Source organism: Myotis lucifugus, unplaced genomic scaffold (assembly GCF_000147115.1).
Source record: "Myotis lucifugus unplaced genomic scaffold, Myoluc2.0 scaffold_16, whole genome shotgun sequence".
In the NCBI taxonomy this organism is placed as follows: Eukaryota; Metazoa; Chordata; class Mammalia; order Chiroptera; family Vespertilionidae; genus Myotis; species Myotis lucifugus.
Genome location: NW_005871064.1, coordinates 1,522,268 through 1,534,998, shown reverse-complemented (window position 1 = coordinate 1,534,998; position 12,731 = coordinate 1,522,268). Strand labels below are relative to the sequence as shown.

General features: G+C 42.4%; 1 protein-coding gene across 19 annotated transcripts in view; it reads right to left on the bottom strand.

The window, feature by feature from the left end:
• Window positions 1-5,204: 5,204 nt before the first annotated feature.
• The window catches only part of LOC102422049 (methyl-CpG-binding domain protein 1), a 41,209-nt gene continuing 33,682 nt past the window's right edge, over window positions 5,205-12,731 (bottom strand). For 18 of the 19 annotated variants that reach the window (XM_023750827.1, XM_023750825.1, XM_023750824.1 and 15 more), the window contains 3 exons: window positions 11,678-11,894; window positions 9,113-9,215; window positions 5,205-5,539 (listed from right to left, as the gene is read on the bottom strand). In XM_023750827.1, the coding sequence (XP_023606595.1) occupies window positions 5,311-5,539; window positions 9,113-9,215; window positions 11,678-11,894 (549 nt within the window). In that variant the 3' untranslated portion in view covers window positions 5,205-5,310. The remainder of the gene's footprint in view (window positions 5,540-9,112; window positions 9,216-11,677; window positions 11,895-12,731) is intronic. The other variant, XM_014452514.2, reaches the window with a different exon arrangement.

Below are 12,731 nucleotides of genomic sequence, written 5' to 3'. Positions count from 1 at the left end.
AGAGGTACGAAATGAGGTCCCCTGCTTGCCGGCACGTTCCAAGCTGGGCGTGTGGACAGCGCGATCAAGCCCCCCACCCGCATGCGGGAGATCAGGGGCGGAGTGCGGGCCTGGGTGCTCTCACAGACACCGGAGACACGGCGCTGCTGCAGTAACGACCGTGTTGTGTCCACCGCCAACTTGTCTAGTGTGTCTTTCCATCCTTTCAGATGTGTCAGCAAATACTCTGGCATTTCCGGGGTGACTTGAAACATACACTCTTTTGTATACAAAACACTTGAAGAAACCCACAGGGGTCAGGTTCATCCTCCATAACTGAGCCCGGATCCATCATCCAACCGCTTCTAGTCAGTAACATGGACGGGGATCTTGCTGGCTGCTTGGCAATTATGATCAGACATCGAAATGCACAGTCCCTTCTACCCAGAGAGGCCACTGTAGGAGCAGACTTTCCTGATGTACGAGTTCATTCGTTGCAGCACGATGAAATAACGGAAGACTGCAATCCGTCTGAATGTCCATCTACGGCAGTCTCCCGGTGGCACGGCGCCCTAACGAGGTTTGTCCATGGAGCTCTCGGTCCAAACCTGAGTCATCGCAGTCTCTGAGACTAGTTTGCCAGAACATTTTCAGGCGAGGGCAGGGCATTGTATGCATGGGACTGAGGACAGGTGAGTTTGGGGTCAGAAAAGAGAGAACTGGCTTGGGAGTGTGGGGGAAGGTGGACAGCTGTGTCCTTGTGGAAGAAAGGACATGAGTAATGTGTCCAGAGGTGGGGTTATAAAGTGGGGTCCTGCCACTGGGTGCAGAGCTGGGACAACAGATGAATGTCATGGCGGGGGGGAGAGGGGTGTCTGAAGGCAGAGCGGGAACTGCCGGAGAGCTTGATTTTATAGTTTTTACTATGTAATGGGACTGGCACGGTGACTCCTCTGGCAGGAAAGGTAATTTCCCTGCCCAGTAATGGAAGAATCCCCCCAGTTCCTGACCGTGGGGCCTGCGTGCAGCACGTTGTTGGGAAAGCACATTCAATCTGGGTGATTTCCTCCCTTGCATTTCTGCCGCACATCAATTTCCCCAGTTCTTGGCCCCAGACTTGGAATTTGATTTGCAGCATTTACGATGAGATGATTTGTTGTTTGGTGTAATTGCCCTAAATCTTGATCTGGCCCTATTCTCCCCGCCCCAGTTTTCTACAAATCACTGAGCTGCCTCCAGCTTCTCGCCCCCTGTCAGGTGCCAGACCTGGCTGCCTCCTGGGCTGCAGCGAGACTCTGCAGTCAGCCCTTTGGAAAAATTCACCACACTGTGCACTTTTCACATTTTACTGTATGAATGTTATACCTCAATCACAAAAAGGAAAAAAAAATCCCTGTCAAGTGCCCATGGCTATAATGAGGACCAAGTCAAACTAGAAATGCTTGTAAAATACCGAACACATCTGAATGGTTATTGGTAAGTAATAATAATGTGAAGACATTATAATAATGTGAAGATGTTAGAGCCTCGAAAAAGCTGTGCTATTCTTCTGGACCTGCAATAACTTGACCAGAACAGAAACTGAGCAGGTGTGAGCAGCTACACGGTTTCACTGGAAGGACAGGAGACGTATTAGGATCTGTTTCTGGTGCTGAGTTTAGCACTTGGCATTTGCTGAGTGCTTGCCCTTGCTTGTATCATCTCATTCAGCTTCCTGGCAGGCCAGGCAGGTGTACTGCTGCCCTCAGTTCCTTGACCTCTCAACTGGCCTTGGAAGTCCATCGAGCATCCAGGCCCCAACTCTCAAGGCTACTAAGGCTCTGCAGGCCCCTGTTGCCTGTCACCTAACGGTGCCCCTTCTTCCTCCTGTGTTAATAGTCCAGTTATTAGTAGTGTTAAATCATGCAATCAAGACTGTGCCCTTAGTGAGAAAGGAGGAAGGGTGGTCTGGCCACGCGGCATGCGTGGTGGCAGTAACTGAAATTCTGTTGAAATCTGGTCGAGTTTAGGAAATGTTCCTTTTTCTAATTTGGAGTATGGGACTTCCTGGTCTGCCCCAGAATGGCCTGACCTCCTGCCCCAAGATAGAGCCTCCCATTGAGTTGAGTCCACTTCTCACTATGGAAGAGTCACCCCCTCTCCCCGCCAGCAGACTCACCTCCAAATATTCTCTTCCTTGTCTAGGCCATTTACACTTCACACCACCTGTAAGGCCAGTTCAAGTGCCACCTTTCCCCAGAAGCCTTCCTGGATTGCCCCACCTGTCCTAAACCTCTCCCTTCCCCAAACTCCAGAGCAGCAGCGGTGTGGCTCCTCAGTGGGACTTGGATAGCACCGCCCTCTTCCAAGGCTCTGAAAGCTCCCCGAGAAGCTACTCCAAATAAACATAAAATCTACACAAAAACCGTGGGGTGCTGCCTGGTTGGGCATAGCCCAGTGGTTGAGCATCGATCTATGAACCAAGAGGCCACGGTTGGATTCCTGGTCAGGGTACATGCCCGGGTTGAGGACTTGGTCCCCAGTGTGGGGTGTGTGGGAGGCAGCCCATCAGTGATTCTCTCTCATCATTGATGTTTCTATCTCTCTCTCCCTCCCTCTCCTTTCCTCTCTGAAATCAATAAAAATATATTTGAAAACAAAACAAAAAAGTGGAGTGCTCTTCAAAGGCAGCTTCAGACATGCTCTCTGCCCGTGTTCCAGCCAGGTGTCTCCCTTCAGCTCAGCTGCATAGACATTCTGGAGCCTTTAAAGAAGGCACAACAATGTCTGGCCTACTCTCTTGATTGTATTTAAGACAGCACTTGATTGTATGTTGCCTGGTACTGTTGTCAATTATTTCTTGTTTGTCGGTCTTGATCTTCAACAAGGCGGTACCCTCCTCTGTCCTATTCCTTGTGCTCCTTAGGGTCCAGCAGAGGGCTTGTCATAGCCAAGCGAGAGCACCAGTTCCTGAAGACTTGGAGACGCTCTGCTAAAAACATACTGTGCTTGGTAAATTCAGCAAATTCTCTTTATTCCTATTATTTATAGTATTAATATTGACAGGCTTAATGAGTAATTGTTGGTGTTTTAATTGCATTTTTATTGACTTCTCCAGTTGTTAAGTACAATTTGTAAAAAGCCAATTGGACTTTAAACGGCACTGCTGCTGTTTCCCAAGGTAATATTGTACTTTCATCACATCCTTGAAAAGTGTACTCAGCACATTTGGTAGGCTGAGGAGGTGAACTGCTCAGAAACAACACTGGCCTCTGCGGCATGCACATCGATAAACATGTCTTCACTCCCATCACACGTCTTCCCAGTTTAGGGTTAAGTTATTGCTCATTCTGTACCAATAGCAACTGCGGTTGATGTACACACTGGATAATTCGTGTGTCCCACCGTCTTCCTCCGGTTGACAGCTGTGGGGTTGGTATTGACCCCTATGTACCACAGGTTCACAATCCTTTCTCTAAAACCCTTGGGGCCAGATGTGTTTTGAAGTCTGAACTTTGGGGATTTTAGAAAAGTGAGCAGATGCCTAAGGCTTTGGTTTTGTAACAGTCTCAGCCAGAGCAAGGGTGGTGCCCAGTAATTTAAAACATTACTAATTCTATAGTAAAACATAGATCATTTTAAGTAGCTTCCCATTTGTTCAGGTCAGGCTTTGCTGATAAATGAGGTTTAGCATCAAACTTTCTGCTTTCATAGATTTTTGGGTTTTCCAGTTATAGATAAGGGCTGGTGGCCTGTGTCCGTATACTGAGGTGTACTGGAGTAGAACTGGCCACTGGGTTTGTCAGAGATCTCAGACCCTGGCTCCACCAGCACCATGCGGCACTCATTCAGTTGGGGATTACAGTTCAATTCACCAAACATTTGTTGTGGTCGTGTCTGTGTGCCAGACACTATGAGAGACTTTAAAGGGAGTAAGATAGGGCTCTGTGTTAGTGGGCTCAGGCAGGCTGCTATAACAAATCTCAGGAGTGGGGGGGGGGGGGGCGGGGACTTAAGCAGCAGACATTTATTTTCTCACAGTTCTGGAGGCTGGGAGTGTAAGATCAAGCTGCCAACAGGTTGGTTCAGGTGAGGACTCACTCCTTTTCCATCTTGAAGATGGTCGCCTTCTCACTGCATCCTCACCTGTCTTCTCTGCATGCAGGGAGAGAGCAATCTCGGTGTCTTTCCTCTTCTTATAAGGACACGGTGGGGAGAGAGGGAGGAGGAAGAGGGCACAGAGGGAATAAATGTGATGGAAAAAATAAAATAAATAAGGACACCAGCCCTATCTGATTAGGGCCCCACCCTTATACCTTTACATGGCCAACAATATACTGATAACAAACCTGACAAAAACATCACAATAGGCCTAGATCCAAGATATATAATAGACCAGGATCACATAGTGCATATATATGTGTGTATATAAACATATACACACATATATATATGAAACGTAGCAACATGTTAAAAAATATATAACATGACCAAATGGCATTTATCCTACATATGCAAAGGTACTTAGTACCTGCAAATAAGTTAATATACTATACCTTATTATAGTAGATAAAAACTCAAAACCAAAACTCTCAGAGAGTCTAGCATACAATTTGCTTAAATAAATTTTAAATCTGCAGAGAGAATACCAATTGGCCTTGAAAACATTTCTCTAAAAAGTCTAACTCTCTAAAAACTGCTTTTGCAAATGTGGCAGTTGAAGCAAAATATGAAAATGTTTATCCCCTTTGACACAGAAATCCCACTCCAGGGAATTAATTGATCCTAAGGAAATAATTCAAATGAATATTGTTGTTACAGTGTAATTTGTAGTAGTGACAAATTTTAAGCAAAGGCCAATGTTTAATAAATTATAGTACATTGCCTCAGTAGACTACTATGTAGCCATTATACTTTAGAAATATGATATGTGAAGCAATATGACAGTGTTTATAATGTAAAACTCAGTTTCCATATGAACATCCCTGAGAGAGTTCCCTGAGAGGAAACTCAAAGAAGTGAAGATAATTTTAATGTTGAACGTTAGGAATATGAGCATGTCCAATTCCACCTTTTTAAAAAATTAACCAGTAAAACATATTTTACAGAGTGCCTAAGATTCCCAGGCCTAAATCCCCCACAAAACAGGGTTCCCATTTTAGGCGGTAGATGGGATAAAGTCAGCTAGGTGAGGAAAATTTGTAAGTCTGTGAAATCGAATAAAGGAACAAAATTATGTATCATTATGCAATCTCAGAGAAAAAGGAAGTTTATCTATGAGCTCAAAGGAACATATAAGTGTATTTTAGTTAAAAATATTAAAAGACTGAAAAAACACTGATGTTTACGAAACTACGGTGGGAGCTTCGCAGGGCATGCCCTCCGCATGGGATGGACGTTTCGGAGCTGCACTCGGGAGTGGCACAGGAGCTCCCGGATCTTGTCCTGGCACCTCTTGTCTGCCGCTCTCCCTGCTTCCAGCTCCCGGCGCTCCTCTTCCTTCTGTGCTTCCCGGGCCTGCTGCTGGTAGGACATTTGCATCTGAAGCTCCTTCTGGTACTCCTGGGCTAACCCGGAGCGTCTGCAGTATTAAGCATGTCAAAGGATAAAATTATAAAAGTAAGCATTTGGATTTATTTAGGGCATTATCATTAAAATGTAATTGGTGGGGTGAAATTAAAATTTCCATTAAAAACACCAAACTGGTTTGGCTCAGTGGATAGAGCATGGGCCTGTGGACTGAAAGGTCCCAGGTTCGATTCCGGTCAAGGACATATACCTTGGTTGCAGGCACATCCCCAGTAGGAGGTGTGCAGGAGGCAGCTGGTCGATGTTTCTCTCTCATCGATGTTTCTAACTCTCTATCCCTCTCCCTTTCTCTCTGTAAAAAATCAATAAAATATATTTTTTTAAAAATCAAGTTGAGTGGGGAAGAAACAGATGACAAATCCAATAATGTGTTCAATATATCATAATTAAGATAATCTTAGAACAAATATTAATTTTTAGGGAGGGAAGTTTTCAAAATAGTCACTGTGATGTGGAGAGAGTTTTGGCCTTTTTCCATCCCCTCTCACTCCTCTCCAAGGACTGGTAAAACTGGGAACAGGCTGACCTGCCAGTTTTCCACTCGTCTGTCTATCGAAGGGCCAGGCCCCTACAGGGAAAGCCTGCAGTGGTCTCAGACTGCTGGTGCCTAGGTGGGTAAGTTGGCCTCATTCTGTCCAGTATTAACTAGACAATTTCTTCCACAGATAAGCAGCATTTTAAATAGATAAGCCACACTTTAAATTTATACTGTGAGCCCTGGCTGGTGTGTCTCAGTTGGTTGGAGTGTCGTCCCATACACTGAAAAGTCACAGGTTTGATTCCTGGTCAGGGCACATACCCAGGTTGCTGGTTCAATCCTTAGTCCTTGATCAGGCGCATACTGGGAGACACCCGATCGATGCTTCTCTCTCACATCAATGTTTCTCTCTCTTCCTTTCCCTCTCCCTCTCCCTTTCCCTTTGCCTCTCTCTCTCTCCCTTTCTCTCTCTCTCTCTCTCTCTCTCTCTCTCTCTCTCTCTCAATATATATATATATATATATATATATATATATATATATATATATATATATATATATATATCAATAAAAACATATCCTTGGGTGAGGATTAAATTTTTTTTAAATTTATAGTGTGATGTTTTTATTGTGGTAAAAAATACATAATGTAAAATTTACCATCTTAACCATTTTTAAGTGTTAAGTATATTCACATTGTTGTAAAATAAATCTCTAGGACTTTTTCATCTTGCAAATCTGAAATTCTATACCCATCAGAAAATGAAAACTCACCTTTTCCCCTTCCACCCAGCCCCTGGTAACCACCATCCTATTTGCTGTCTCTATGAATTTAACTATTCTAGGTACTTCATATAAGTAGAATCACACAGTGTTTGTATTTTGGTGTCTGGCTTATTCCACTTACCATAATGACCTCAAGGTTCATCCATGTTGTAACAAGTGTCAGAATTTCCTTCCTTTTTAAGGCTGTATAATATTCCATTGTATACAGGTTCCACATTTTGTTTATCTATTCACTTGCTAATGGACATTTGGATTATTTCTACCTCTTGGCTATTGTGACTAGTGCTGCTATGAACATGGCCATGCAAATATGTCTTCAAGGTCCTGCTTTTAATTATTTTGGATATATACTCAGAAGTGAAATTGCCAGATCATAGTGTGGACTAAGAAGGAGTTCTATGGAAAGTAACCTCACGGGGTGATCTGGTCATAAATTCCTAACTGGGCAGGTCATGGTGGGTAGTCACGCACCAGGCATATACATTAACACATCTTTGAAATAAGTGTAACCACTCAAAAAAGCATATAATCTTATTAACTATCCTGTGGTCCTTGCTTTCTCCCACCCTTAGGTAATCTTTCTTCCCTTCCCTCCTTTATTCCAAATGCATAAGAGAAACTGTGAAACTGCCGTTCCCCAGAGCATTTGAGATCTTGCTTCCTGGCAACTGTGGTCAGTGTTGGCTCAAATAAACTCTTTACACATTCTCTACAGGTTTGGACATTTCTTACATCAATATGACAGTTCTATTATTAATTTTTTGAGAAAATTTCATACTGTTATCCTTAGCAGTTGCACCATTTTACAATCGATAAGCCACATTTTTAATATCAGCTTTCATTAGATATAAAGATTATAGCACGTATCTGCTTCTGTGGCAGATTCTATTTTCAGTTTGTTTCATGGGGGTGGGGAGTCCATCAAGTTATTTCATTGGGATATAGGATTGGTGCCTGTTTTAAAAAGTTTTTTTCTAATTTATATTATTTTTTCAAGATGTTCATCTGCCCTAGCCAATGTGGCTCAGTAGCTAGACCATCGGACTGCATACCAAAGAGTCTTGGGTTCGATTCCCAGTCAAGGGCAAATATCTGGGTTGCGGGTTCACTCCTTGCCCCCAGTCGTGGTGAATGCAGGAAGCAACCAATCAATGTGTCTCTCTCACATCAGTGTCTCTCTCTCTCCTCCTCCCTCCCTCCCTCCCTTCCTCCCTTCTACTCTCTCTGAAAAGCAATGGAAAAAATATCCTCAGGTGAGGATTAACAAAAAAAAAATAAAGATGATCATTCAGTTCAATACCCAATTAGTATAATCAGAATGTACACAATAGCAATAGAATTTAATTTTACCAAGATGGTTGGTACTTATTTTAAGAGTCACATGCTCTACTGACTGAGCTAGCCAGGCACCTTGGTACTTATTTTATTTTTATTTTTTTTAAATATACTTTATTGATTTTTTACAGAGAGGAAGGGAGAGAGATAGAGAGTTAGAAACATCAATAAGATAGAAACACTGATCAGCTGCCTCCTGCACACTCCCCACTGGGGATGTGCCCGCAACCAAGGTACATGCCTTTGACCGGAATCAAACCTGGGACCCTTGAGTCCACAGGCTGACGCTCTATCTGCTGAGCCAAACCGGTTAGGGCTTGGTACTTATTTTAATATGAAATTCTGTAAAGTGATTTGAGCCTTTAGGACAAATATAATAGTCATGCATCACTTTGACAGGGATACATGAGAAATGTGTCAGGTGATTTCGTTGTGTGAACATTACGGAGTGCGTTTATACAAACCTAGGTGGGATAGCCTATTACACACGTAGGCTTCAAGCCTGGTGTTTGTTTATCCAAACATATCCAAAGGTATAGTAGAAACAGAATAGGCCTGGCCAGTGTGGCTCAGTTGGTTGAGCATTGTCCCGTGCACTGAAAGGTCAGTTGTTCGATTACTGGTCAGGGCACCCAAACAAAAACACAGAACACAATACTTTTATCCTACTGGCAGCACAGTAGGTTTGTTTACACCAGCATCGCCATAAACATGGGAGTAATGAGCTGTACTACAGCATTATTAGAGCTACAACAGCACTAGGTGATAGGAATAGTTCAACTCTGTTATAATTTCAGGAGACCTTCATCGTATATGCAGTCCGTTGTTGGTAGAAATGCTATATAGCACCTGACTGTACTGATGTAAAATAATGTCAGTAATGCAAGAATTATGGCACATGGTCCTCTATGTTAAAAAAAATCTCCATTTTTTAAATTTAGATAGTGATAATAAAACAAAATCATACCTTACAAAATTCTCCTCCTCTTCACGGTTAAGCTCTTTAAGACCTTCCTGTATGTGCTCCTTTTCCAGAGCACGTTCTTCCAGTTCTTTCGCTTTTCGTTGCACTACGAAAGACAACAGCAATGCTTGCTAATTGACTTTTTCCAGACAAGACTTGCTAACATCTTTCTGGGCATCGATGGCATATTATTCTTAGAAAGGCAGAGCTTAGAATCACTGGGCTGGATCTTAGACCAATAAGGTGGAAATAGTTATCTCCACTGAGGAAATAACAAGGTTTAGGTTCATATGTGCTGTGATCTACAGATTTTCTCTTAATCATTTTTTGTTGAGACTCTATGCTCAGCCTTTTTCAAACCAGATTACCATAGAACTTTCTCTTCTTGAGGACAAATAGTTCTATTGCCATTAATGTTAATGAGAGCCTTTACTTATTACAAAATAAATATTTTTTTAAAAGTCTTTGTATAAAAGGCTTTTAAAAATTAAATAAGAAAAATTGAAGCATCCCTATAGGAAAAATATGACAAAGAAAACAGAGTTCACAGAAGAATAAACACAACCAGGCAATTCACATCTGAAATGTACATATCTTCCCAAAATCCACTTACAGAAATGTATCTTACACAATCATATATAAGCCAAAATAAACTATTTACAGAATTTTTAGGACAAATGTAAGACATTCATCTGCCACTTAATCATGGTAACCTGCAATGCTAAAGTACTGGTAAGATTCAAAACAATCTGAAGGTCCATTAGTTGTGTTTAGGTAAAATAAATTATGGTCCATTTTTATAATGGATTTCTAGGCAGCATTACAAATCTTATAATTGAAGAAAAATGACCTGGAAATGTTTATAATAAGTGGAAAATTTAGGCTATAAAATAATATATACAACATGACCCTGATTTGTAGAGGGAAATTATATACATAGTAAAAATACTGGGAAGAAATTGTGAATAGTAGGTATTCCCGGGTTGATGGAATGATAGCTGACTTTGTATCCTTCTTTATAAATGGTCTCAAATGCTTCCATTCTTTGTTTTCTCAGTCTGTTCTGAATCAATTATCATGGATGAATACAGAATCTTTTTCATTTATAAGCTTTCTTCTAATACTGACTTAATAATTTTTTAAAATATTTTTTTATTGAATGCAGAGAGGAAGGGAGAGGGAGAGAGAGATAGAAGCATCAATGACAGGAGAGAATCATTTATCTGCTGCCTCCTGCATGCCCCCTACCAGGACCAAGCAGCAACCCAGGCATGTGCCCTGAATGGCAACTGAACCATAACCTCCTGGTTCATCGGTCGACGCTCAACCACTGAGCAACAGAGGCTGAGCTGACTTAACAATTTTTAACTGCTGTTATAATACATGGAGTGGAGAATTAATCAAAGGAACCAAGATGAGCTTTCTCGTGCAAAGACAACTAATGAGAAGCCTAATGGCTTCCTAACTGTGAATCATCCATCTGCTGGGCTGGACATGGAATGATGGGAATCTGGAGGTGGCGGTTCCTCCTCCTACAGACACTGCCTTTTGTAAGCAGGCACTGTTTGGAGCTCAGAGAATACACTTGTGTGCTAAGACATGAGCAGGTCTCAGTGAGAGCCCCAGGAGGAGGATTAGGAACGGGGTGACATTTGAGCTGCCTTGAAGGATGTCCAGAATTCCTCTAGATCACAAGCATCATAGAGAAAACTACCCACGCAAAGGTATGCAGGTAGGGAGGTATGGAGACACCCGCAGAAAGCACAGAGGGACAGATAAAAGGGAGGACGGGGAGATGTGTGTCTTTACCTGACCTTCTCGCTCTCTTTCATAATCACTAAGGACCACAGACTAGTCATGCTGTTCCTTTACCCTTCAGAACATCTCCCCTACAACTGCTCAGAGTCTGCTGGGATATAACCCTCTTCATATGCTTTAGGTGGTCACACTTAAATAAGACCTGCAAAACAGGGATCTTGCCTTAATCCTTTTTACATCCCTCATAGTAGTTTATACATAACTAGAGGCCCGGTGCACAAAAATTTGTGCACTGGGGGGGGGGGGGGGTCCCTCAGCCCGGCCTGTGCCCTCTTGCAGTCTGGGACCCCTTGGGGGATGACCACCTGCTGGCTTAGGCCTGTTCCCTGGGGGATCGGGCCTAAGCTGGCAGTCAGACATCCTTCTGGCAGACCGGGAGCCTTGGGGGATGTCCACTTGCCAGCGGGGAGCACGCCTAAACTGCAGTCGGACATCCTTAGTGCTGCTGAGGAGGCAGGAGAGGCTCCCACCAGCACCGCTGTACTGGCAGCCATCAGCCTGTCTTGTGGCTGAGCAGAACTCCCCCTATGGGAGCACATTGACCACCAGAGGGCAGCTCCTGCATTGAGCATCTGCCCCCTGGTGGTCAGTGTGTGTCATAGTGACCAGTCATTCCCAGTCGTTCTGCTGTTAGGGTCAATTTGCATATTACCCTTTTATTATATAGGATACCTTCTTAATACATATTTTGGATGCTACTTAAATTGAATGAAGGCCCAACTAAAATATAATTATAATTCATTTCCTTACATTTTTCTTGAACTTGAAGTTTTCTTGTACACATGACCTCATTCATAAGTTGTTTCCTTGCCTCCTTTTCAAGTTTCAGCTGTTTGTCCTTCTCCGCCCACTGCTTTGCCTTCTCTTCTTCTAATATTCTGTCCAATTCTTTTTCCTGAGCATTTTCTTCCTCACGCTGCTGTGCCAAATACTGACGATATATCTTCTGTTCTTTTATCCTATCTTCCTACATAACATAAATTGACCACATGTTGTTAAAACATTCTTAAGTGTGATAATGATATTGAGGATATTTAAAAACAATCTTAGAATTACAATCTCAATGTTTCAGAACTACCACTGAAATTTTATAGATGAAATATTATGTCGAGGGTTTACTTCAAAATACTTAGGGGTAGTGGGGGTATTGGGTGGTGGTACAGATGAAACAAGAATGGTCATTAGCTGATGGTTTTTGAAGCTAGGTAAGGGACACATGGGGGTTCTTTGAACTATTCTTTGTACCTGTTTGAAATGTTCTAAAATACATTGTTGAATAAGTTAATTCACACACTATTCCAAAAAGTGTGTCTCCAAGCAGTTCCCAAATAATTTGCAATGGTACAGTTTTATTTTCATTTATTTTAATTTGGGTAGATGAAATCTTAACCTGATAAACAAAATAAATCACTACTACTACATGGCACTGTTTCTGACCAGAAGATAAGTCAGTCACCTGATATTTTATAACAGCAATTCTCAATCTTAGCTACACTTTGGAATAACCTGGGGAGCTTTTCTTCCTTTTCTTTTCTTTGTTTTTATTCTTTACTTGAGTTCTGGCTAAGAAAGAATTCAGAGCCAAGACTCAAATACAAGCAAAAGTTTATTTAGAAAGTCACAGAGGTAGAAGTGAGCCGTAGAAGAAATAGGCTCAGGAAACAAGTTACAGAGGCCAAAAAAGAGCCCTTGGAGCTTAGGAGAAAGAGAGAGGCAAGGAAAATGTGCTGGGGGGGGGGAGAGAGAGAGAGAGAGAGAGAGAGAGAGAGAGAGAGAGAGAGAGAACCATGCCCATTTTGGGAGC